The 25,601-nt window shown below is 41.0% G+C and overlaps 1 protein-coding gene across 1 annotated transcript; it reads right to left on the bottom strand.

The window, feature by feature from the left end:
* On the bottom strand, positions 1-25,601 carry CDH17 (cadherin 17). Its single transcript, XM_074897638.1, has 17 exons — positions 25,557-25,601; positions 22,698-22,796; positions 21,929-22,066; positions 20,379-20,517; positions 19,011-19,169; positions 18,147-18,346; positions 16,293-16,424; positions 15,287-15,437; positions 14,374-14,589; positions 13,131-13,207; positions 11,498-11,689; positions 10,024-10,268; positions 8,049-8,179; positions 6,620-6,856; positions 4,570-4,686; positions 4,350-4,466; positions 1-110 (listed from the first exon to the last, which is right to left on the bottom strand). Exons 1-17 carry the CDS (start codon positions 25,599-25,601, stop codon positions 1-3), a joined length of 2,505 nt encoding a protein of 834 aa, XP_074753739.1.

The following is a 25,601-nucleotide window of genomic DNA, read 5'->3' as shown; positions in this document are numbered from 1 at the left end:
TTAAGCCAGTCTATTGAGTTCAGACTTATCCTTTACATCTCTCTGATGGCTCTTCTTTTCATTTTTCTGTTTGTATTTCATGTGAAAAAACACACCTCCTATAATGAAACCTGAAAAACAGAGAGCACTCATCAGTAAAGGGAAAATTTTCTGAAAAGGTATTTCAGCAAAGGATCTGATGTCCACACCATAATATCCATATTGCTTTACCTCTTGAGGCAGAAGCAAACAGCTTTGGGGAATGACCATGCAACACTGGGCCAACAGCATATTCAGGGATTTGAGGCACTGGTGGGCAGGATCAGATGCCTCAGGGCTCAGATTTCCCTCAAAGGAGAACTTCTCCTCTAGGATCTGACCAGGTAGCAAAAGTGTATTTTTTAGCTCCTCTCCCTTTAAGCAGTGATTTGCCATGTTTGTCTTGAATTGTAGTCCCCGTTTGTTTTTTTTCCCAATGGAATGGCAATTCTGTCACAGCAAAGGTAGAACTCCTGATAGCAAAATTTTTCTTTGGGAACTCCTTGGTATCTGTTGGAAACAGCTGATGGACCCCAGAGATTTGTGCACCTATGGCTGAGAATGACTGAGATTTTCTTCTGGCCTGGATTAGAAGTGCTTATACCTTTATCATCACTTGTCATATCTAATCCAAGGTGTCTAGATGTCTTCATAAACATATATACATATATATACATATCAAATATGCATATTATATGTGTATATATATATATGTTTGGTCTTTTAAAATTATTATGAGCTTGTTACACTGTTTGTAAATTTATTTCCTCTTTATCAGCACTAGATTATCTATCATTTACAACATCTCTTTTTCTTTATTGAATATATGGGAGTGCTCACCTACTCCCTTGCCCCATTCATTGCTCAGAATATCTGTTCTGTAGTTGTTCTCAATTTATATTCATATTTGTGTTATCTGAATAGTTAATCAAGGAACATGCCTAGTATCTGCCACATGGTATTTATTCTCCCACTCTCTTCTCAGTGGGATAAATACCTTCCAAGAGACAGTTTGTCTTAGTGAAAGAGTTTCTCCCATCAGAACGGATTGGTTGAGGGGTTGGGGTGTATTTTTTGTTTTGTTGCATTTTTTTTTTCCAGTGTCTATGCTCTGTGTTTCTTTCAAAGGAAGTAAGACTAAGAGGATCCTTGCTCTTGGAACGAAAGGTGCTCAGGTCTGTGACAGTCCTTAGCTCATGTGGGAATTCATTCTGGTGCCAGACAGATGCCCAAGAGATGGCTGTTTTTATGGTTATATCTTCTGACTTTCAAGGCTAAACTCAATTTTTGTGATCCAGGTTTCATAAAGTCTTTAGATACTTCTCATTGTTTTTTCCCTGCCCATCTCTGATCCTTGTTAAATCCACCTGAGAGGCTATCATCTGATTTTGCCTCTACAGTGAAAAAACCTTGCTATTGAAAAAAAGCTACATATTTAAAAGAATTCAGGAAGTCTTTTAAAAATCCTGTATGAGTTAAATACGTTGTTTTTTGTTTTGGGGTTTTTTTTAAGTGATAAAGCAGTAGCAACTCTTACTGTGCTCTCTGAAGCTGACCAGCTCTCTTGTAAAGAAAACATCTCTAGTCAGTTATCCAGTGTAATTTTCACTTAAATGCAGCACTATACTGAGGGATCAGACTAAGGCATTGTCTGAAATAAGTGATGTGACAGCATGAACAGAGATTATAAAGATGCAGTTTGAGGGGTTTCTCTGTCAATTGTATGGTCTAAGTATGGTTTCTTCCATTTTAAGTTCTTCGAATTATTTTTTTTTTATCTTCAAAAGACAAATACATATGCATCACATATGCATCGGTACTTTCTGCTTTAGGGGTTTGTGCATTACAAAAGAAAATCAACAGAGAGCTTTGGTTTTGTCTTTTTAGTTACTGAACTTGTTTTTGGGGGCTCATTTTCTCTTTTAGAATTGAAGTAATGCTCACTTACACAAGTTCTTGGATTTTTTTCCCTTTTATCCTCTAATTTAATCCAACTCTTTTGAATATGAGGTCTGTAACGTATTTAATTCCTTTGATTTTCTCCATGGGTCTTTCACACTCCCTCCCCTCTCTACAGCTGAGTCACAGTTTCCCAGTCTTTCTCTTGTGACCATCATATTCAAAAAATCACACAGAACTGAGCACTGAATTATTCTTGCTCTTTGCTTCCTAGGGGACTGGATCCCATCAACAGTCATCCTGACTACTTCTGCACTTACACTGATAAAGAGAATACTGAAGGAGCTAAAGGATGTTATGGCAGGACCATCTATCAAAGGTCGTGGAAGTCTGGGGAGGTTCCTGCTGACTGGAAGCTAGCCAGTGTTATTCCAATCTACAAAAAGGGCATGAGGGGAGACCCAGGGAGCCTCAGACATGTTAATCTAACATCAGTTCCTGGAAAAATTATGGACAAGATTATACTGGGTACTACTGAAAGGCATTTAAAGAATAATGCAATCATCAGGCTCTGTCAATATGGGTTCACGAAGGAAAAGTCCTGTTTAACTACTTTGATACTTTTCTATGATAAGGTCACTCACCTCATGGATGAAGGGAAGGTGGTGAATGTAGTTTTTCTGGATTTTAGTAAGGCTTTTGATACTGTCACTTACAGCATCCTTCTGGACAAGTTATCCAACTGTGGGATGAGTGTGTTCACAGTGCACTGGGTGAAGAATTGGCTGAAGGGCAGGGCTCAGAGGGTTGTAGTGAATGGGGCTACATCTGACCGGTGACCTGCCACCAGCTGTGTTCCTCAGGGCTCAATTCTAGGGGTATTTCTGTTCAATATATTTATCAATGATACGGATGCAGGAGTTGTTGAATGCAGCATTAGCAAGTTTGCTGATGATACCAAACTGGGAGGTGCTGTTGACTCTCTTGAGAGCCTTGCAGAGGGTTCTAAATGGGATGAAATTTAGCAAGTCAAAATGCTGGGTTCTGCACCTAGGATGAAGTAACACAGGCCACAAGTATAAATTGGGAGAGGAGTGGCCGGAGAGCAGCCCTGCAGAAAGGGATCTGGGGTGCTGGTTGACAGCAGGTTCAATAAGAGTCAGCAGTGTGCTCTGGCAGCCAAGAGGGCAAACTGCATCCTGGGGTGCATCAAACACAGCATAACCAGCCGGTCAAAAGAAGTGATTATCCCTCTGTATTCAAGCACTGGTATGACCTCACCTTGAGCACTGTGTGCAGCTCTGGGCCCCACAATTTAAGAAAGATGTGAAGGTCCTTGAATTCATCCAGAGGAGGGCAACAAAGCTGGTGAATAGGCTGGAAGCCGTGTCCTATGAGAAGCAGCTGAGGACTTTGGACTTGTTTAGTTTGGAGAAAAGGAATCTTAGGGGCAACCTCATTGCTCTCTCAAACTTCCTGAGGAGAGTAAGCAGAGAGGGAGGTGCTGATCTCTTCTCCCTGGTATCCAGTGACAGAACACATGGGAATGGTTCAAAGCTGCACCAGGGGAGGTTTAGACTGGACAGAAGGAAGCATTTCTTTAAGGGTGGTCAAACATTCAAACAGACTTCCTAGAGAGGTGGTTGATGCCCCACGCCTGGCAGTGTTTAAGAGGCATTTGGACAATGCCCTTAACAACACGCTTTAGCTTTTGGTCAGCCCTGAATTTGTCAGGCAGTTGGACTAGATGGTCATTATAGGTTCCTTCCATCTGAAATATTCTATTCTATTCTATTCTATTCAAAAAAATTTTTTTTCTTGTTTTGGAAAAAGTTTTAAGCTACTTATTGAAGTTGCATCTGCTCATGCCTATGTGAACATAATATTGTACACTACCGCTTAACAGTATAACTGTACTTTGTTCATATAAATGCCAGTTTCCCACAGCTCAAAGCAATTCTCCATATGAAAAATGGAAATCTACAAAGCTGAAATAGGTGAATAAAATCATAGTTGTAAACTATGGGTACAAACATTGTAAGCGTGACATCCCTGGATACTTCATTATTTTATCTATAATCTGGAAGCCCAAGACAAGGCTCCAATGCCTTCTCTGACAGGTAAAAGGCAGTAGGTAATAATGAAATGCTACAACTGCAGCGTTTTCTTCTGTCATAGCTGCTTGCTGTGCCATTGCACATTGATGCAGAAGCATAGGCCAAAGAAAGCTACTCCTACGACCAAAAACTTATAACTTTGCAGCAATCATGATATGTAATCATGATACACAACCATGAGATCTTCCGTCTTTTGCTTCTTCTGCAACATTCATGACATCTCTTCACCCAACAAGTGAATCAGTGTCAGAAATGCAGTAGCACCATCATTTCTCATAGACCTGGCTTCATATCAACCAAGAAAAAGTGACTTACCAATGATGAGCAGGACCCCTAACAGAATCCCAATTGCCTGGCCAGTGCTTGGCCAGGAGTGCTCACGCTGTACTTCGATAAAACACGACTTTTCACTTGAACACTTGCAGATGTTTACTGCAAAAAGAAATGCCATGAGGTTAATGAGTTTAGTAGTCCAGTTTGATTATTCATAAATGTAACTGTTGTCTTGAAATGGATTGTTATGGGCACAGTATACCTTCAAGATTCACTTTTCTTTCCAAAGGTGGTTTTCCATTATCATTAATTATTACTGGAACATTATATACCTTCTCTTCAAAGTTAACATGTTTCGGAGAGAGGTAAGCATGAGTAGCTGTAAGTAGGAAATGGAACATTCATGTCAGCACAAGAAATAAATTTAGTTCAACATTCATACCAACTGAAAATACTCTTTTTAAAGCCTCCTTTGCAGATGATGGCAGTTCCTGTCTTCCCAGGTCTCATTCATTTGCATGCATCTAAATGCCTAGTTCTGGCCCACAGCATAATATGGTCAGATAATTTCCTTCCTATTTTCTACAGCAGGCCAAATCTGATCTTGGGTAGTGCTACACTGGCAGCATCACATCTAAACCAAGAGTAACCCCCCATACTCATAGAAGCCATAACCAACTTAAATTGTTCCCAAGATAACTTAGTAGGACAGACCATCCTTCTAGCACACTTACACCGTCTCATCTAAGACTCTTTAAAACTTGGAAAAGTAAGACTATAACAGCAGTTGAGATTAGACCAAATGTCTATCGATGTTAGTATCTCGTCTCTAGAATAAGTGGAGATTACAATGAGCAAGCAAGCATATATCTTAATTTCTCTTAATGCTCTCCCAGCCTTCAACCATTTTCAGCTCAGGGACTTCTGGAGCAAGATGTAATTTCTTGCTTTGAACTAGTAGAAACTTTCTACATAAAAAATACTGTGACAACAAATTCCACAGTCAACTATCTCCTCCTCCTATCTGCACAGGAAATAACTCCCATAAGCTTCATTGGAGGGTTCCAGCTTTGTGTACTTGGAAGAGAGGGCAAACAGTGAACCTCTGGCCACCCTGACCATAGCATACATGATTTTATAGACCTCTATTGTATTTTTTTCTCTACTCTCTTCCAAGCTAAAAAGTAGTAGCTTACTTTGCTGCTTTCATAAACTTTCTTATATCAGGCTACTCCGTAACTCTAATTATCCTTGTCACCCTGAGCCAGTTCCCAGTTCTACTACATCTTTCTGGAGATGGGAAGACTGGAGTTCAATATTTGAACAAATCATGGATTTATACAGGGGCACAATGATGTTCTCTGATTTCTTCTCTGGTCTTTTCCTAGTAATTTCCAATATTTGATCTGCTTTTCTGAACACTACTGATAATTTGATCTCACGTTTTCATGGAACTGCTTACAGGTCTCACTCCTGGCTCATAAGGGACAGCTCAGCACCCATGATTTTAAATGTTAATCACAGAGTCCAGGGTTCATCTGAATGTGCCATTTTATTGCTCAACCGACTCAGCCTTGCAAGGTTGTTCTGGAATTCTTCACACTTGGTTCCTACTCAAATAACACTGTATACTGTATAATAAAACATTTGCTTCCTCATTGCACACCCATATTTATTGAACTACACAGGTTCTAGCAAAAAACCCTTTGGAAAACCACACATTAACTCCCTTCACTGAAAGAGCTGACCATTTACTCCAGCTCCTGAATTTTTACTTATTACTTATCCTTTCAAGACTTGTCCCTTTCAGATTGTGGCCACCCAGCTTTCTCTAGTGGGACATTTCATCAAAAGTCTTTTAGGAATTCAGACAAAGCTCTGTCGGTCAAGCACTTATTGATGAGCTTACTGACCCCCTTCAAAGACCTCCAGTTGGTTTGTGAGGCACAATTTCCCCTTGCACATGTAATGTCAGAAATAGACAATTTACAAACTGCTCTATTTCTTTAGCAGAAGTGATTTTATTCATTAAACACACGGTACATTTTATTCTTATATGTTTCTTCTCTCATAAGTCCTATTTTAGCTTACAGCATACTAGATGCCATCTCAAAAAAAAAAAAAAAATAATGGCTTAGGTGTTCAAATAAATACATGACAAAATGCATGGAATTTCTCAAGAACCTAATTCTTTTCTACATGGAATACTGGATATTCAACAGTAGGATTGAAAAGGAATTCAATATTTCCTTGTATTTCCTAGAGTACTTAGAGAGTCAAATATAATTATAAGAATAGCTTTATTAACTTACCATTGACTTTTGAGATTTCCCAATTACTTCTTGTATTCACATCATCCGCGAGAGAAAAAGTAAATGTTGAATACCACCACTGTTCATCAGCATCATCAGCTTGAATGAAAGCTCCTTCTCCTCCACTGAGTGGATGACAGAAGAAAGGAGGATAATCCATAGCTAACAGGGGAGGGTTGTCATTCACATCACTTAAGTGTAGTATGAAGGTTGTTTTGGATTTCTGAGCTGCATTATCTGTAGAGTTTAAAAGAAAGCAAAGTTACATGCATATCTTGGTCTTACATGCTGGGCTGTGGCATTTGCAGCTATTGTATAGGTACGCCATCAGGCAGGCAGTAGGAGGTGGTATTCTGTCTGCAGGTTGCAGAGGCAAGGTCTCAGGAGATCCTGAGGGACTTGTGGTAATTGCCACCACTTTTTAAAAATGTCGTTTATTTACCTCCAACTCTTGCTAACTACAGAACACTAGCAAGTGAAAGCAGGCAGATAGACCATATATCTAGTAAGCGGTCACATCCATCATATCTGGTAAGTGGTCGCATCCAAGGTGACCAGTGCTCATTGGAGCACCCTTTTAAGCATGAAACTCGTTAGGTTTCACATCTCTCTTCTATATACAGGAAATACAAGTCAGTATTCTGCCTTGGGGTCATGACAAGGGCCCCAAAAGGATCTTTAAGAGCTCTGTCATTTCTCCAGCCAGTTCCTGCAGGAACAGCCCCACTCCATCTCAGTGCTCGAGGAAGCACTCCTTTTTTTCTGACATACAGGAACTGCATCTTTACCCATAGCCCCCAAAACAGTGGCCAGCATTATGGTTTATCTGTGTTTAATAAGGGAAATCTACATTTATACCTTATTCAATCAATCAGGTATAGTCCAGAGTTTTGAACCCCTACTAAATGTAAATCATGTAATGAAATCTCAGGTGGACTATTTGAAAGATTCTAATGGCTGGAACTAGGAGCCCTGATATATTTCAGACTAACTAGCATATTAGTTTTATTCAGAATAAAATGAAATTCTGCACAAGGTTGCAAATTACTCTGCAGGTTTGTTTTCAGGAAGCCTAAACATACCTACAAGACAGACTAAAATCTTTATAGCTATAGAGGAAAAAAGTGGCAGAAAATGTTGATGCTGAAAACACTGCAGAAATTCTAACCTCTATATGCCATGTGGCTCAAGCAAATGTAACAGCATATGATAGCTAACTTCATGAAAGCTATTTTAATCCTCATTATCTACAACATCAAGATTTATTTTAAGAAAGTTAAATTCTTAAGAAATATATACTTCTAAGGAAGTATATATACAGGTTTCTGTAGTTGTCATGGGTTTAGTCATGGGAAGTATGATAGTTCCTCATAAAGCGGTAAAGGCAGGGAATTCCCCTGTGTGTGTATGCAGTTGTTTCATCACTTACTCAGCTCTGATGCAACAACCTCAACTGTGTACATTTCTTCTTGTTCTCGATCCAAAGTTGAAGCAGTGTATATCTGTCCAGTGGTTGAATCAATCCTCAGCCATTTCCTCACGTCACCTTTTAAGGAGTATCTTTGGAAAGAAATAGGAAAAAAAAAATCACATATACTATTCCAAATCAGGGAAAAATGCTGACAAAGCAAATGCTCCTTTATTGATTTTTAGGCAGGTGGCTTGATTACAATTGTACTCAGAGGGTTCTTGGAAGAGTCCCAATACGACAGCCAACCAGGAGAGACAGAGGAAGGGAGGCCAAAATCTTTGAGAACAAGAGTGAGAGCATAACTGTGGGAACACCACTATTCCTCCAGCCTGTGTACTGCAAGTCTGCCTTCCTCCTAACTGGGAAACCTGGAGTATTCATGAGCTTTTTGTCCAAAAATGTGCTCTGTGCCAATCCTCATGCCCCAATCTTCCCATCACATCTCCCACACCTCGGTTTTGATGGGGGCACGAGACAAAGGCTGGGGGGCAGAGGGAGCAGTGCAGCCAGGAACCCTTTTTTGGATCAACAAGAGGCTGGCATCCCAAGGCAGACTACAGCAGTTATCTGCTGCCAGTCTGGAGCAACCTGTAATTACCATTGCAACAGCCTTGGAAGAGAGAGTGTTTTAAATATCACCACATAATTGCCATTACATTATTGTTTAAAAAACCCAAGGTCTTTGGGTATTTACTTATACAAATTTAACCACGAATATATGACCCAGTTAAAGCACAAGCATTTGCTTGACTAGATGAGACCCAACCTCATTCAATGCTATGGCTCTTTAAGTACCCTTTGCATTAAAAGCAGCATGCTGACATGCTTGTACATCTTTTACTTTTTATACTTTTTATTTTATGTCCTTTAACCTATTTTTTAGCAGAAATGTGGTTTATGTATATATTAATTCCTGCCATCTGCCTCTGTCATCATTCCCCAGAGCTTCTGGACTATGTGGCTCGTGTTCAAACCAGTTTGACAGAAGGCCAAACATGCTAAATTCCCCAAAATTAGGGCAAAGTAGAAAGCCAGATGAGAAACCTCTGGGAATAAAAATCCATGGGAGGCCTAACAATAATATTCTTCAATTCCATTAACTACTTGATGTTTTTCTGATTTTTAGTTAAATTTCAAGGACTGTTGGTTCTGGGTTGATCTGTTCAACATCCCATCTGGGAATTGTACAGAAAGAGACACAAATAATTTTTCTGAGACTACTGTGTAAGGTACATTTACACCATGCAACACAGCGCTGTGCATAGATCCGTGAGCTGACAGAGACTCAAAGTGGCTTGATCATAGAACATGACATTGGGCCACCAAATGAGCCAGTTTGAGGTTTTGCATCCCACTCACAAGCATAGGAGTTGTCTTGCACAGAGCTTTGCACCTGCGGTGGAAGCAGACATACTGTCTTTGCAGTTGGAAAAGAAAACAAATTGTCAGTTATAGACTTGAGCTTCACTACAAGTTGTGTATTTTGGTGGAGAAAAAGCCCTGTGTGGTTTCCTGTGTGACATGAAAAGCAACTACTGTTCTACTGGCGCCTAGGGGTATGCCATATATGTCCCTTTCATTTGTTTAAGGCATTATAGATATGGAAACCCTGTTATTGTCAGACCATCTCTGCATTTTTCCTGGAGACATGTGTTGCCCTTCCCTTTTAGTTTCCTCGTTCAAGGGCCCCACTGGCTGATGCTTGTCACAACACAGAGAGAAAACTGGTTAGAAAAGCGCGGCTCAGCAGTCTGCTGCAGGTGAATCAGCGGCCACCACATCACCACACCTCCACCTTGTACTAGGAGATAAGACTTTTTAAAAAATGTCTCTTCCTGCATGGCAAATATTGGGTGTGTTTTCCTTGTATCTCTTTTAGAACAATTTTCTAACTTCTAAATTCAATAAATAAATCATGGTCACTCTTTTTTACCGTACAGTATCCCCCTCAGGATCATAGGCCTCCACTGTCATGACCAGGGTATTGACAGGAATGTCTTCAGACACTTCTCCTTTGTAAACCGTCTTGTGGAAAACAGGTGGCTCGTCCACATCTGTTACGAAAACTTTAAACAAGGTAAGGGAGCTTGAGTTGTACTGCACACCTAGCACCAATGGTTCGGGGTTTGTGGCGTTGATCACCAGGTTGTACACTGGAGTTGCTTCAAAATCAAGAGCCTGGATAAATTAGAAGAAAAAGGTCCTTTAAGCAATGGCCCCACTGCCGTGAGGAGTTCCCAAGGAAAACCACAAAGTCCCCCTCTTCTCAAGGAGGAGATTGCATCCCAGAAACAGAAGAAATAAGGAAGAGCTGTCAGGAGCAAAATGACACTGGGAACAGTCAATTTAAATGAAACCATATGTCTGTTTGGAGGCTTCCTCAGTAACTGCAATTCCTAATAATGTTGCCACCTGCTTGACTAAGTTTAATAACTATATCCTGTTTACAGAAATAATATTTATAGCTCTATACAAGAAGGTCTTGGGTGACCTCTGGGTGACAAAAGTCACATGAGGGCTGTTACACCATGTAGTTTCTCACAATTGCCTCCTTGGGAAAAAATTACGCTGAGGTTGAGCCTGAAGATGGTCCACCAAATGCTGCATCTGCCGGCCCTTGGACCAGCTGGTGACAGGTGAACTGGATGCAAGCAACATGTCACCCCTTGGAAAATGACTGATAGGCTTTCTGGACCTCTAGTTCAAGTGCCTTCGAGAAGGCTAATTTCAAAGGGAGATCACGTTTGCTATTGAAATTCATAGATGGAGTGGAAACTGTTCTTTATATTCCTATCTGCAGCATTCAACATATGGGATGTATCACTCACTGCAGCGTGCACTGGCCTTAGATTTGTCACAGTTAATATTTACCTCAGCAGGAACTGCCTCTCCATCCTGACACTGAGACATGTTGGTGTCACTTGTCACCTCCCATTGCAAAATCCACCAACAGCCCAGAGCACCAGCAGGGAGGAGGACCTGTCCCATGGCCCACCACCATGACCACAGACCGTGGAAGCATTTAGTTGGCTTTCTCTTTTTCCAGAAACACTGTTGCAAAATCACTAAAATAATACAGGGTTTTTTTTCTTTATGAGGCATAAAGACCTACTTCATCAGCCAGAGCCTGCTCTACTGGAGAAGGGTCCAGCAACAGAGCCAGCAGAGTGAGCTGCTGGTGGTGGTGGGTGTGTAGGGGACAGCAAAGGCAGGAGGATAGGTGTGCCTGAGCACTGCACAGGCACAGCCCCTCAGCCCGATAGCGGGGCTTCCTGCAGACTGCATCATGTTGAGGGTGTCCTCACCCCACCACCAGCCAACCCCCCCTTCTGCAAATCACCAGGGCAGTTACTGTTTACGACATATATATATATATATAAAGGAGAAGAATAAACCCATCTGTTCACCTTGTTAATCTTGACGAACCCTCGGTTTGTTTCAGAATCTGTGACTATGATGAATGTGTTGTTCGGATCTCCTTCCTTCATTTGGTAAGTGATGTAGGAGCTCCCTGTGCCAGGTTCATCTCCATCAGTAGCTTGAATTTCTAATATCACTGTTCCTACCGGCAGACTTTCTGCAACAGTCACATTGTGGTACTGGGGAGAGAGACCATTGAAACATGACACACCAAGCACCATCTGCAGATAAAAACTTGAGGGCTACAATAACCTTGTGATCCACAAGCACAGATGTATTTTAACCCACAGCATCTGTGTGAGGAAGGGAAGTAGTGGGTGTACTTCACAGCAGAGATATAACCAGGTTAGAGAGATCTACAAAAGCATTAGTGAAGTGCCTTGCAGCAGTACAGGTGAGCTACCTCACTGCCCAGGGGAATCCAGAGCTGCAAGATGGGCACTAGAGCCTCTGCAGAGTTGCTATATCCCTATTTTAAGCTATACATTTATCAAAGGTGATGAGATCTCTGTCAGCAAGTAAGCTGTGAGTATAGCAACAGTCCCAAACCTTTACCTCCTCTGTTGAAACAACTCCATGCTCATGCAATGCTCACAGCAATAGGGACAATACAGCTCCTTTGCACCCAGTGAGCACCCTAGCCACTGACTGTTAAATATTTCATTGCTTCATGCACCACAGGCCATTGCCACATTAACAGCCCAGCTCCATTTACTCTTTGATGTGTGCCCTGACCCAGCAGACTCATCTCAAGATCAGGTCTTGGACCAAGACCCTGAGGTGAGAATGTCAACAGTCTGCAATGTAAGCATCTAGTCTGCATGTGTCTAAGCTCCCGTTATCATCAACCAAGAGCTGGGCAATGCAGTCAGCAAAGCCCAGAACCCAACATAGCTTCCCCAAGAGGACACCTACACTTGATGGGCCACACAGATTTCCTGAGCCCACAGCCCACATTGCCTACAAGTATAGTGGAAGCTTAGACACCTAAATGTAGACATTCCACCCACTGCAGTGTCTGCAGGGAGGCTTGGGCCGGCAGGCAGAAGTCACAGAAGCTCTACAGGTCTCTGCCAGATGTCAGAACCTCCACCAGAGGAAGAGGCAAGAGCCTGACACCCTTTCTGGAACCAAGGGCCAGCAGGTATGTGTTTGGGCATGGATTACTGGACCACTATTTCTGGGTAAAGCAAATAGGGCTTTCGGTTTCCATTTACCTTCTGGCTTTTCTGAATACATTAATATTGTGTTTGGAAGGGAACTTGGGAGATGTTAACTTTTTTCCATTTAGCTATTTTAATTAATTTTTAAGCCCCTTTCCCTCCAGAACTTACATTTCTGTAATAAACTGCTTTAATAGAATAGTTTCTTTCTGTACACAAAGTCTTCCACTGAGGAAATTACCTTATATTCCAGAATTAACTATGAGTCAGTCCCACTGTTCACTGTCTAGATAGAGCTTATATGCAGGCTTTGCAGAATACCTTGCCTTTATTTTCACTAATGGATTGCTCTGTTACTTGTTCTGGAAATGGTTAGTTTCCCACTGACATTCTATAGACATTGAACATATTTGTCAAAAGTTATTGGGACATCAAAAACGGTGTTAAAAATACTCACATCTGATTTTTCAAAGATGGGAATCTGATCATTGATGTCGATGACATGTACTTGCACATCACAGATTGTTTGGAATACTGCATTGAAAGAGAACAAACGTCACAGCAACCTTTCTGTCAAAAATAACTTTCCTCCAAAAGGGTTCACCGTGAGTAAAACTGAGCACTGCCAAATTGCCTAATCCAAGCAAAATCTTGCTGTTGTAAGAAACACTTGATCTCCAATATCTCTTAGCCACTGTCAACCTCACTCTCTATCCTACTAATCACCTTCCTACTTTCTTCAGCATTGTCCCATCCTGTTTCAGAATGTCAAAAAGTAAGTCCCAGGTTGTTATGCTACCTTGTCCTCTTGGTGGGCCATCATTTTTGTTACAATCAGACTTCTTAAACCTCAGATCTGTGTAAATCTAAATGCTACCTGAGCAGGGGCACCCGTAACATTGGGAGTTTGTGATTTTAAAAGCCTACTGTGTCTGGTCATGTGGTATTCAGCTGGATTTTAGTGTTTTATGGACATGCTTCATGAGATGAAATTTAAGGAATATTCTAAACAGAACTATTTAGATGGAATTCAAATAAGCATCCAAAACAAATCACCAGCTTCTGCCTCTGTAAGGTTTTCATATAATCTGCTAAGTGATGCTATTTCATTTACAGACATGTCACACTTCTTTCTCTAGATGCTACTTTCTCCATTCAAAAGTTTTGCCTGACTATAAGGGCTCCAGCACAAAGCTTTAAGCTTTAGTATGGAATCTGATTTCCCTTCCATTCAATGAACCACAAAGGACTCCTGGGAAGTTACATAATGGACAAGATTCTTTCTGAAGATTAATTTCAGCTCTTAATCTTTTAAAATACATTATCTGGACTCTCTAAGCAGCTGTGTTTAATTTCTTGGGTTTTTTCAGGGAGTCCCTTTGAAAGATTTCGGAGGAAAGCCACAATCATGAGATCTTCATTTTTTTTCTCCTATGGAAGGAAATCTCTTACTGGAGTACTTGTTAACAAGCTTACCAACTTATCCACACTTTGCCCTAGAGCTGGTTTCCTTCCATACTTGCATTATGAATCATGAATAACCTCCCTGCAGCTCAAAAACAAGGCAGTACCACACCAGAGCAAGCTAGCTCTCGGTGCTGCTGCCTGTTCAGGTCTCCTCTTATTCCTTGGATACTGAACACAGGGGATGCCACCGTGAACAAAATTACACTGATTTATAGCAGCAGGCATTTACATACCTCCATCTGACACCAGCACCTTCAGGGAATAGTTGGATGCAATACGCTTGTTTAATGAACGGCTAGTTAACTGCAAAATCCCAGTGTCTTGCTGAATAAAGAACAGATTACTTGCAGGAACAGGTGGAACCTGACTTTCGATTTTGAACCGCAGACGAGAGTTGAGGGTGTTCTCCTCATCCATGTCTGTAGCAATCAGGGTGCCAATATTACTACCTGTGGCAGAGGAGAGAGCAGAGTCAGTCAGGTAATGCAGCGATCCTATTCCTCCACAGAGGTACACACTAACAACAGTGATACCAATGCAAAGAGTAGAGGGGTAATAAAAATACAACTGCATGGAAAACACTGCAGTGGACACTATCATTTGACTTCTGAGAGATTTTTCTTTAGCTATTTTGGGCTTTAGGTCGTCTGCGAGGACTGGGCTACATGTTTTGATCAGAAGAAGTGACTGTAACAGCATACACTTCAGCCTTGAAACCAAATAACTGATGTGAAGACTTAGGGACAGATTTCAGCAATGGGCCATTGAAGTCAAAGCCATTATGTTATGAGCAAAAATGTCTCATGCCACTTTTAGAGCAGTATTTCTTGTATCAGTAATAAAAGGGGTCTCTCTACATTTTAAGCAGTTGTCCAAAACTGTGGTTGTGGGAAAAATGCAATTTTATATTTTAAATGGAGCAGTGTTTTTTTAAGTAGGGGTCTTGGGGCTCTCCTTCTCAGGTTACTGAAATCCTTTCCACATGAATTATTGAAAACAACAGGGCTATTTGCACAGGAAAACATTTCTCTAGAAGAGCTACATTTTACTCTTTGTGATTAGAATTTATAGCTTTATTTGCATCCAGCTGTAAACAGTAACAGGATTAGAATGATGTGTATACATTGGTAGAAGCTGTATTCTTACCTGCACCTTCATTTTCTTGTACTTCAATTACAGTGAGGGCTTGCTGGCACACAGGCGGATTGTCATTAATGTCTTCCACGATAACATGAATGTGCAAAGGCTTGTCCACCAGTTCTCCTGTGTTATCTTTTGTGACCACGAAGAAAGCATACTGCAATAAGAATATTGAGATTAGTTGTGTTGAATGACCACTGTGAAAATATTTTGCATTTAAATATGTAATTATGTGAGTGTTCCAGACAAATGAAATAACCTCTCATATGTTTATTCAGTATTTTCACGCTGTTTAATTCAGAACTCTTCCATCACCCCTTAGTGTCTAAGGTCTGAGTTCTCAACAGAATTTAAAAGTCCTTAATACTTCACTGCTCCATGAAATTGCTCTTGCACAAATTCAAGAAAAACCAGGAATGTCTAATTTTTGTCCCTTTGCAAATTCATCTGCCACATACAGAGTTAGGCTTCCTCCAGCATATCTGATCTCTGGCTTATTCTGTGCCCGAATTTCCTCCAAGAACAAGAGTGGCCAGAGGGTTTTCTGTCTAAAAGACTCCCACATGGGGAACTTCAGGGTAACTTTATGGTTGCAACTGCAAGTTAAATTCCGCTTTTGCTGTGGAGAGATGCTTGAGGCCCCTGGGATCTGGAGTAGATCTGAAACATCCATATCTCCTATCCTCCACAAATGCCATTGTCCACATCTTGCTCATGCACCTACAATCCAGCCATGGCTGGTCCATGTTGCACATAGTACATATGCTGTGGGCAGTGACTGCTACTGCCAGACCTGTGGAGAAAGGTTGTAAGGTACCAAACTGAAGGCTGTTTACAGTGTAGTAGATGAATGTGCTTTCATATCTACCATTTCCAAACTGAAATGGCAAGAAACAAATCTTTTTTTTCCCCTCTGTCCTTTTTAGTGAAGTTTCTTGTATTTACTCCCACACCAATAATCAGCTTCCTGCTGTGGTCTCTCCCATCAGTGATGTTTTATGTGTTTACTTACAGTATCTTTTTTTTCCCTGTCCAATGGTTCGGTCACATAAATAACCCCACTCTGGTCAATAGAAAATGGGAGCCTGGACTGCTTTTCTTTTTCAAAAATGTCATAAATTACATCTGGCTCATTTGAGTGCACCTAAAAACACAAAAATAGGTCAGGATAGGAAGTCAGAAGGGTAGACTGAGATTTAACAGGGATTGTTACTGGAGCACAAACAAAAGATTGCATTCTTTTTAGCTTCATAAACCAGAAAATTAACAGTTTGGCAGGCTCTTGAAATGAACTGCAGAAAATCAGACTGATAATCCACCTCTGCTCTCTGAATTGTTGTGGTGAAGTCATTCCACTTCAGTTTCTCCAGCTGTTCAGATGTGCTAAAACACCTTTTTATGAGAGACTTTTGGGATATGGAGCTAAACGGTGATACATAAGAAAGTTTTATATGTATTTGAATGTCTTGACACTAATTTATTCCATCTCCTTACATTGTCTATTCCTGCTTATTGTTTTGGTTTATCTAATTCAGCGATGTGGAATGACAAAACAAATATTCAGTACATATCTACATGGATGTGTGTGTATGCTCTTTACATGCATCAAAGTCTGTGATGAAGGCTCTTTAGTGAGGTGCTTCAGATTTAAAAAGAAATGCAGCAAACAGACTGCCAAATTAATGAAGTCAGTATTATTGTTCATGTTTGACAATATATAGCAGCAACTGCATTTCATTTTCCCCTAAGAAGAATCCACATGTCATTGGCTGCCACGTGATATTTATTTCCACGTGACCCCGGAACAGGACCACCACTGCGTGTTAGTTTTTCTTCCACCTGTTTTCACTCTGGACTTCCTCCAGCTTTCACTGAAGCCAGTGGGAATAGCACTGAGCCAGTTACTCTTGCAAACAGGATCTAAGGAATCCTGCCATGCTGAAGGGATGACAGCATTGGGGGGGTGAGTGCCAAGGCATTTTTCAAAGTCAAACATTTCTGAAAGGCTGCTGGCCTGTTAGTTAATATTTACTGATATATATATATTGCTATCAGTCTGCAGCTATTGGCAAAATATTTTGTGTTTGAACTGTGAAAAGAGGAATACTGTGGGAATCCAGGATGCTGAAGGAGAGCGTTTCAGTCCTTCCTAGTACTTTTGATATAGCAGGTGTGCTGCGTTACACAAAACTGCAGATGCCCCTGAGTGTGGGGGGACTGTCCCCACCAGGGCTGCAGTGGAGCTGGTCTCCTGCCAGGCTTTTCTGCAGATGGAAGAAGCCAACCTCAAAATAAGCTTCAACACGTTAGCTCTTGGTTTGCTCAAAGCCTGGAGGGCACGCGGGGTTAAATAAGGCTGGAAGTGCTAAAAGGAACCCATAGAGGCAGAAAGAGCGGTACCTCTGCAGAGGCACCCAATGGCCATATATGTCTGGGAGCTCCCTTGGGGTGTCTCAAGAGCTTTCTCTTTAGGTTTTGTGAAATAGCCTTGTAAAGCACCTTTATTTCTTCCAGTCATTACACTGTAACAATATTCTCCAAATGTTTCCTCTATGAGATAATCTCACACAGAGGTGGTGCTAAATTAGCCTCTCCGAACAGAAGGGCAAAGTCCAGCCACTCTCATGTTTGTATTAGTTATATCTCTATCACTTTCAAACCATTAACTTTCATACTAACAATAAGTTAATGAGACCTGCACTAAAGATCATTTCTAAAGGATACCATATAAAAAACAACTGGGAGGTGCCAAAGTCCTTCTGAAGATCCTGGTGTTGAATGCAGCGGGGACACCTTCACAGTTAGCTGAGAGAAAATGACTCTGTGGCACCAAGGAGAGGTGCAGAGCTTGTGGCCAAGGGCATACCTGGCTGATGTTGACAGGGTAGACCTGGGTTGAGTTTTCTTGGATACGGATGGTGGGAGGAGCTTTCCACAGGCTCTCCTTCACAGTGATGATCACATCGGCACTGCTGGTGAAAGCATTCGCTGTCATCCCTGCCATATCCCTCACGGTGACGACAAGCGTGAAGGTGTCCTGCTTTTGAGGATCTAAGTAATAAGAGCCTAGAGACAGAGCAAAGAGTCAAGTGAAATGAAGCAGAGGCTGTGAAAGTTCATCTCCCCGTTGCCTCCTACATGCACTATACTTCTTCATCTGCTCCAGGCTCACTCCTTAGACGGGCCTCTGTGCCAAATCTCAGCAATCTGTTTCCTCTGGCTTCTCTTAACGATATATCACAGCATCATGTGGACATAATCATATGAGACCTCTGTGCTGTGGCCTCATGCTGTGCAGATGCATCACTGAACAGCCCTCACTTCAGTTAGACACTTGCTCAGTCCAGCAGAAGAAACAGGGTTGTTAAATCATTGGAGTTTATTTGGGATCCTGTGGACAGTTGAGTTTTCTCTGCATTTTTCTTGTTACTGCTTTTGGGTTTCTAGATTTCAAGGAAGAGAATTAACTCGAAGATATGACTCAGCGTATTCACAAGGGCCAGAGGATCTACCTCTCTTCTCAATGTACTTTTAGATCTCAGTCTCCATTTCTGCTAACTTCCCTTGAATTCACTGGACACAAAGTTCCCCAAAACCAGGGCCTCAGTGGAGTATGTCCCACTGACTACATTTATTCAAAATATAACATCAAAGCTGTGTTGCTGTTTGGTTCCGATGTACACCTAGGAACTCATGCTTGCTTTTTGCAAACAAGAGTCTTTTTACATACCCATCTTACTTGGTGAGATTGCTCCAGTTACATTGTCAATCTGGAAAAGCATTTCTTTATAAGGGTTGGGAAAATGATGGAGAATGCTGTATGTCAGCTGTGCATGGGGAGTTGTAGGATCATCGCGGTCAGTGGCGTGGATGTACATGAAGGGCTTGCCTGTTCAGATTAGAGAAGAAACAGTGGTAAGAAGAGACTGAAACCTCAACACATAGTCCATCTGAGCAGAGCTCTCAAGCCAGGAAAGCACCTTATGGGGACCTGCCATTGTTTCACAGTGCATTTCTCATGGTAAGCCATGCCTGTCTGTGGAGGTTACATTGCCTGGGTACCACCCCACAGGCACCTCCTCCACCTGCTTAGTAGGACCACAATAGGTGTGAAGACCAGTTGATGAAGAAAGTGACAGAGCTAAATCAGAGATTTATCTACCACCCAAGAGTGCCTGCACCCAGAATGTAACTCATCGGTATCTCTCTTTAAGATCACTTTGCAGTCCTTATGCAAAACAGTTCAACGCAAAGCACCTTGAGAAAAATGCCCTACAGCTGTGACACAGTTATAATGAAAGGAACAATCATAGAGTGAAAAAAAAAAAATGGAAATGCCTGGTAACATAAGCGAATTTTTGCCTTTTGATCACCAACACAACTTTTAAAATCTTTTTGACTTGGATGAAGTTGAAGAACATAGTAAAATATCGCAGAATGGTTTTCTGACCTCATGGAACTGTATAGGCATGTTCTTTAGTGAAAGTTTATCCCTGAGTTCATAGTCGCAGTGATAATATCTAGTTGAGCCCTTTGATTAATTTCCAAAATATAGGTCTCGAACTGCTCTTCAATACTTTCCTGATTTCTGGACTGGATCACTGTAATCCATAATCAAAGACTCTCTCCTAAATACTAAGGTCCAGTCCATGTTCTAGGAAGCATCAGTCACAGTAAATGCATACTCCATATCTACACTGACATTTTATTTCACTGATGTGCAAAGAATTACCTATTCTTAGCATTGTATTTCTGTATAGTCTTTGGGAACATTTAAACTTTAACCTCCTTCTAGCATAGGGATTTTTTTCAGTGCAATGGAGAGAGCAGCAATATTTGCTTGTTAAATGACACTTGTAAAGCAATAAGTACTATGAAATATTTCTGATTACACTCATCTCTTTACACCACATATTGGTCATCTCTTTGCTCTTTCATTATATTATACAGGCTCACATCCTTATTTTGTATAGTCCTGTGGGAAGGAAAACTGATCTTTTTTTCAGCTTGTTGAAGTATAGCACTCACTTTATCTTCCTGTTTATCTAATATGCCTAGCTTCCTATTAACTATGATATTTAATTATTATGATGATTACCTGGACGAGAGTTCTGCCTCACTACTCCAGTGTACTTTATCTGGTCAAATTCTGGTGGGTTGTCATTGATATCCTCCACATATATTGTAACAGTGTATGGACCTTTCACTGTGTTTCCCTTTTCATCCAGACTTTCCACCTCAATTTGGGAAAAGAAGGAAAAGCAAAGAAATATTTTCATGTAGATAGAAGAGATAAATGAACATCAGGATGTCAAATGCTAAGTCATTCTTACTGTGACTCAAACCTGGTGAAAGCCATCATTGGGTGGCTCCATCAAAGACAAATTTATCACAGCAGCTCACTGACAGTAATTCACCAGAGTATATAATGCCAAGAAAACAAAACAACCTACTCCTGCTACTGATGACACTTTTCAGAGGGCAATTTCTCACTTTTAGTCTCAGCAGACTACATCTATTCTTGCACAGCTTAGATTTCATGCTTTTCTTTAAACAGAAATAGATACTTTCCTAAAGAATAAGGAGAAAACCCAATATGATATAGCAGACTCAAGTGTGCTATTGTAAATATCAACCAGAAAAATAGGCTGATCTAAGTGTTTTAAAGAAAACAATTCCTGTTCTAATTACATTTTTTTTCCAATTTGGTTTCTTATTTTTTGACCTTCTTTGCCTTTAAAGCAGCAACTATATGTCTGTCAGACTTTATTTTGTTTGCACATAATAGATCAAATCATGATTTTTTATGCCTAACCAAGTATCATTTTTCACCTATGTCACTTCTTCTTGTCTGCAAAGGATTCCCATGTTTAGGGTTAATAACTTCTGGGGCTAGAAAACTGTCCTCTCTAATTTCAATCCAAGGGTGCTTTAGAGCTGAGAACGTAACATCTTCTTCTCAGTTGCTAGTGCCTCAGAAAAAGACAATACCATTTTTGACACAGAATAAGAGCGCAAGGCTATACTGAGACCAAAAGATCGCCTACTCGCTGTCCCATTCTCAACAGTGTTTATGATGAAATCCCTATGAAAAGAGGAGAATAACAGGACAAGCATACAATGTTTTTTCCTCTAATAGCCTCCAACATCTGCCAAACAGTTTTCTGCTGCTACCTCACAGAGGTTAGATCTGTGCCTCTGTGTCTAAATGTCATTTACTTACACCATTTATTACTAAATAGATTATAATCTTCCTAAATAGATTACAATAGTTTATTTTCCCATTCCAACCATGGAATTCATACTATCAGTCTTCAGGGATATCAAGCAAATCTCATTCATGGGGCCAGATTTCACTTCTGGTCAAGTGTCCTCCTCATATTGGGAGACTGGTGTTGGCAACAGGGTAATTTTTGTTTTCTCAACATAATCTTCCTGTGCTAAGGAGCATTTTCCTGTGCAAAGTCTTTCAGAACTATAAACCCATGTGTCTTTCAGCAAAGCTCAATATTAAAAAGGAAAAAGCTGTCTGTAAAGATAGACAAAAATAAAGAATTTGAAAGTTCAACAGTTTTCCATTAATTTCAGGTTTACCACAAAAGGGTGAATGTGAATAATCCTCCATTTCTATTTTTCATTCAGTTTTACCTGCAGCCTGTGCACTGCTTTGGTCTCCCAGTCCAGAGACCCATTGAGAAACAGAATTCCTGTCCTCGGCACAATGTCAATTATTCCATCTTTTTCGCCAGTCGCTCTGAAACTCACAGCAGGTGGCTCGGATGTGAACTAGAATGGGGAAAAAATCAGAGGGAAAATCATCCTTTTTCAGTATTTTCACCATAATCAAAATAATTTCATGCTTTTGTGTCTTTTAAAATCTACTGCCAACAGTGTGTTTGGCTGGAGGAATGATATTCCAAGAGTCTGCTCAAACAAAACTGCTCTTTTCTGATCCTCAACAGAGAAGTTTTCACATTGTTTCCTGAATGCTGCAGGAAATCCCAACTGTGGTTTCTTTCCAAAGCAAATGTCTGCTTAGGACAGGGCTTTGTCTGAGCACGAGAATGGAAAAAAATGACACACATCCTCCATTTGCCTGGGAGCTGGATCTGTCCTTCTGTGGTTACAGCTTTGGGAAGAAAACCTCAGAGCTGAAGGAAAATGATGACACAAACATGGAAACCCATTCTCTAGGAGTGCTGACATTGTTAAACCCTGTCTGAGGGTATTCTCTTAAAATGTGTTTGAGAGAAGGGGTTGTCTTCTGCTTTTTGCATGTAGACTCTTGAATTCCCAGATAGAGGAAGTCAAAGTTAATTTCAGATCCTCTCAGGGGACCAGATGATAGCACAGAATGACCACGCAGCCCGTGAGGTCAGGGTGTGCTAACTACGGGGTTTTTGACCAAAGTGGATACCTGGTAAATGAAGCGCACTCCCCCTCCTTCTGGAATAGAGAAATTCATGTCCTTCAGAGGCCCAGTTACATGCAGGTCCCCCAAATTCTGGCACATAGCCTGTGAGAGATAGAGAAAGGGATGGAGGAAAGCAGCTGAGAGATGTCTGCTGTCACCACAAACAAGCAGCAGCTCTCCATCATCGAGCCTCTTGCAAGTTATCTTATTGTAGTATAATGAGGAGATTCTTGCTGGTTTGCCCTGAATATCTCTGAGTTCTTTAGTGCAGATCCATTTTAAAAAGCAGTGTTATTTATTAGTTAATTTGGAAACAAACATTTGGGTCCTGCCCTTTTCTAACCACTACATAAATAAATGAGATTTGATCTACTTTAAAGAGCAAACAGAAGCACCGAAGAGCTGAATGTAGACTGAGAGCGAGAGGAAATTCACAAAAGCATTTCTGGATCACTTCTGCGTCCCGGCAATACCAGTCACATTCCATCCAGGAGACTCATAGTCCTGTGGCCACAAGCACATCAGGAGCCCCAACGCCACACCTGGGAATGGGGAGGAATTGAGGCTGCACCCCTTGCAATTTCCTCAATAAATCAAAACCTTTATTGTAAGGGGAAAAGGTGGACCTCCCCAGGTCCCCTACCACACCACACTCAGCACCACAGCCATCTGGGCAAGCCACTTGAGCATTGTGCGTTCACATCAGTTGCATGTGAGTGCAAACCACAGCCAGAGCAAGCATGTCCGGCTGATCTTTAGCTTATACGTTATGGCAAAAATGCCACGTAAATCTGTCTCAGCCTATGTTTTCTTCCTAATGGCTGGCAATGTCTTCACACAATGTTTTTTCTGGCAATTTTTTTTATTATTTTTACATGAGTTTTATAACTAACCCCTCCCTAGTGCCCCAAAACTTCTGCACACACTCCTTTCCTAATAGCTTGGGGCTGTTCTTGCTTTCAAACAAAGAAAAAAAACAAAGCAAAAATCAGCTTCCAAGAGCAGTCCTTTCATACAAGAGAATTCAGCCTACAGTTAAAATAATCTACCTGTTTCTCTAAAGGCAAGACCAAACTCCCCTGAATGCTTACTCTCCTCTCCTTGTCACCATGGTCTTGTCAACACTGAGGAGCTGCCTGCCAGAATTAGGGCTCCATCATTTGGTTACACAGGTAAAACTCCCTTTCTTTCAGAATAAAAAATACTTTATTTGGCTTTATGGATTTGGAGTGCCATTGCCACCCTGTCTATCACTTTGTGGAGTCAGGCTCCAGGAGTGCATGTTCTCTACTGCATGACTTTTCCCCTGGATTTGGTCCTGTTGCTGCTGGGACAGCTATTTGGCCTCTCACAGAAAAGCACAGTCTACATATTACCAAGGGAAAACTTAATTCTTCCTATGACAAAAACATAGCTAAGTTCAGCGCAATTTACCCTAAAGCACTGCTCTCTGTGTGTGTCACAAGTGGTGTCTGAGTAACGGCAGATTCTGCTTAATAATAGCCAGGGATGCTGCCTTCCTTGCCTACAAGGGTTTGTGACTCTTTTTGTAAACAGGAAAAATAGAAAATTGTGAGAGCTGGGGAAAGAGAGGGAGGGGTGCTAGTGAACACTGGTGACACTGGAAAATATAAAGAAAAGCCATGTAATAGGTACGCATACCAGGAAAAAATACTTTATAGCTACCCTTTAATATTTTTCTTAAATGGTGACTGATGGATTTTGCCAGGGACAAGATAGCAGGACCCTGGATCTGACCTGCCACAGCTGTTCTTGTGTCACACTGGTGGGCACAACCTGGCTCCTGGAGGTTTTTCCCAGGGCCATTTTGTGGAAGGGATTTGCTTGGTCATGTTCCTTGCCGTGGAGGAACAAAGGCTGATGCTATAAAACCCAATGGGTTCAAAGTGCAGTCTGGGAAGCGAGTAAGAGATATCTCTTCCTGTCAATTAAAATTACTTTATGTGGATCATAAATATTTCCAAACGTATGTCTGCAGCATGAATCACTGCTCAGGGGCCTGAAAGGGAAACAGGGTTTTCTCCTTGGCCTGTATCCGGCTGGCATTCCCTTTTGAAGATAGCTGTAACGTTTGAGGATTGGCAGTGCCACGGGCAGCAGCTTTTGAAATAGGAGGGGAAAAGGAGGTGCTCACTACTGCACATCAGCCTCATCCCTCAGGGTCTCCATGTTCTGAAGCATTTTTTAATGGACTTGAATTTGACTCATTTTTAAATCTATTTGGATAATTTCAATTGTAAAGTAAAAGCCACCACTATAGACTTTATAAATGTCAGTAAATCTATTTAATTTAATAGATGAGGCCCATAAATAGCATAATTAATATATATCAGTTCCAGAAAATCCTCTGAAAAAGGATTCACATAGACAGGATAACAATGATAAATAATTAATATGCACAGTTTAAACTATGTGCCATTATATGTCTTAGAACGCATTTAAGATTTCATCACATGTATGGATTATAATACAAAACACGATGCAGATGTCTTCACTGTTTGGTGATTTGTTACAATATTTTTAAATCTTTCCTAGCACAAAATCCACTTATTTGAAAAAGTAATATCTGAGGAGGAAGAACAAGACGTAAAATAGGTTTTTAGGTCTTTTGGGCTTTTTAAAGTTTTTTTCCTAATGATTGACATGTCTTCTTGACTTTTGGCCATGGGGTCACACACATGGCAGGGCCATAGTCCCACACCCAGAATTACAGCCACTCTGCTGGCACAGGCTGCCAGTCCGACCTGCAGACCAGGACACCCCATGGGTTTGAGGTCAGAGGCTCACTGGCAACCTTTGCCATTTGGTCCCAGATAAACACAGGAAAAATCTGTAACTCACCGAGTGAATGACGAGAAGAAATTGAAGTCCACACAGCTTAAACAT

Source organism: Athene noctua, chromosome 2 (assembly GCF_965140245.1).
Source record: "Athene noctua chromosome 2, bAthNoc1.hap1.1, whole genome shotgun sequence".
In the NCBI taxonomy this organism is placed as follows: domain Eukaryota; kingdom Metazoa; phylum Chordata; class Aves; order Strigiformes; family Strigidae; genus Athene; species Athene noctua.
This window is presented reverse-complemented; position numbering and strand designations above follow the sequence as displayed.

Excerpts from the sequence above, each read along its gene's own strand:
- CDH17 (XM_074897638.1), bottom strand. The coding sequence starts at position 25,601 with ATGTTTAAGCTGTGTGGACTTCAATTTCTTCTCGTCATTCACTCG. Across the intron at positions 15,438-16,292 it reads ACAGGGAAAAAAAAGATACT|TATGCTTTCTTCGTGGTCAC; the intron begins GTAAGTAAACAC and ends TTCTTATTGCAG. Across the intron at positions 6,857-8,048 it reads GGTTGTTGCATCAGAGCTGA|ATAATGCAGCTCAGAAATCC; the intron begins GTAAGTGATGAA and ends TAAACTCTACAG.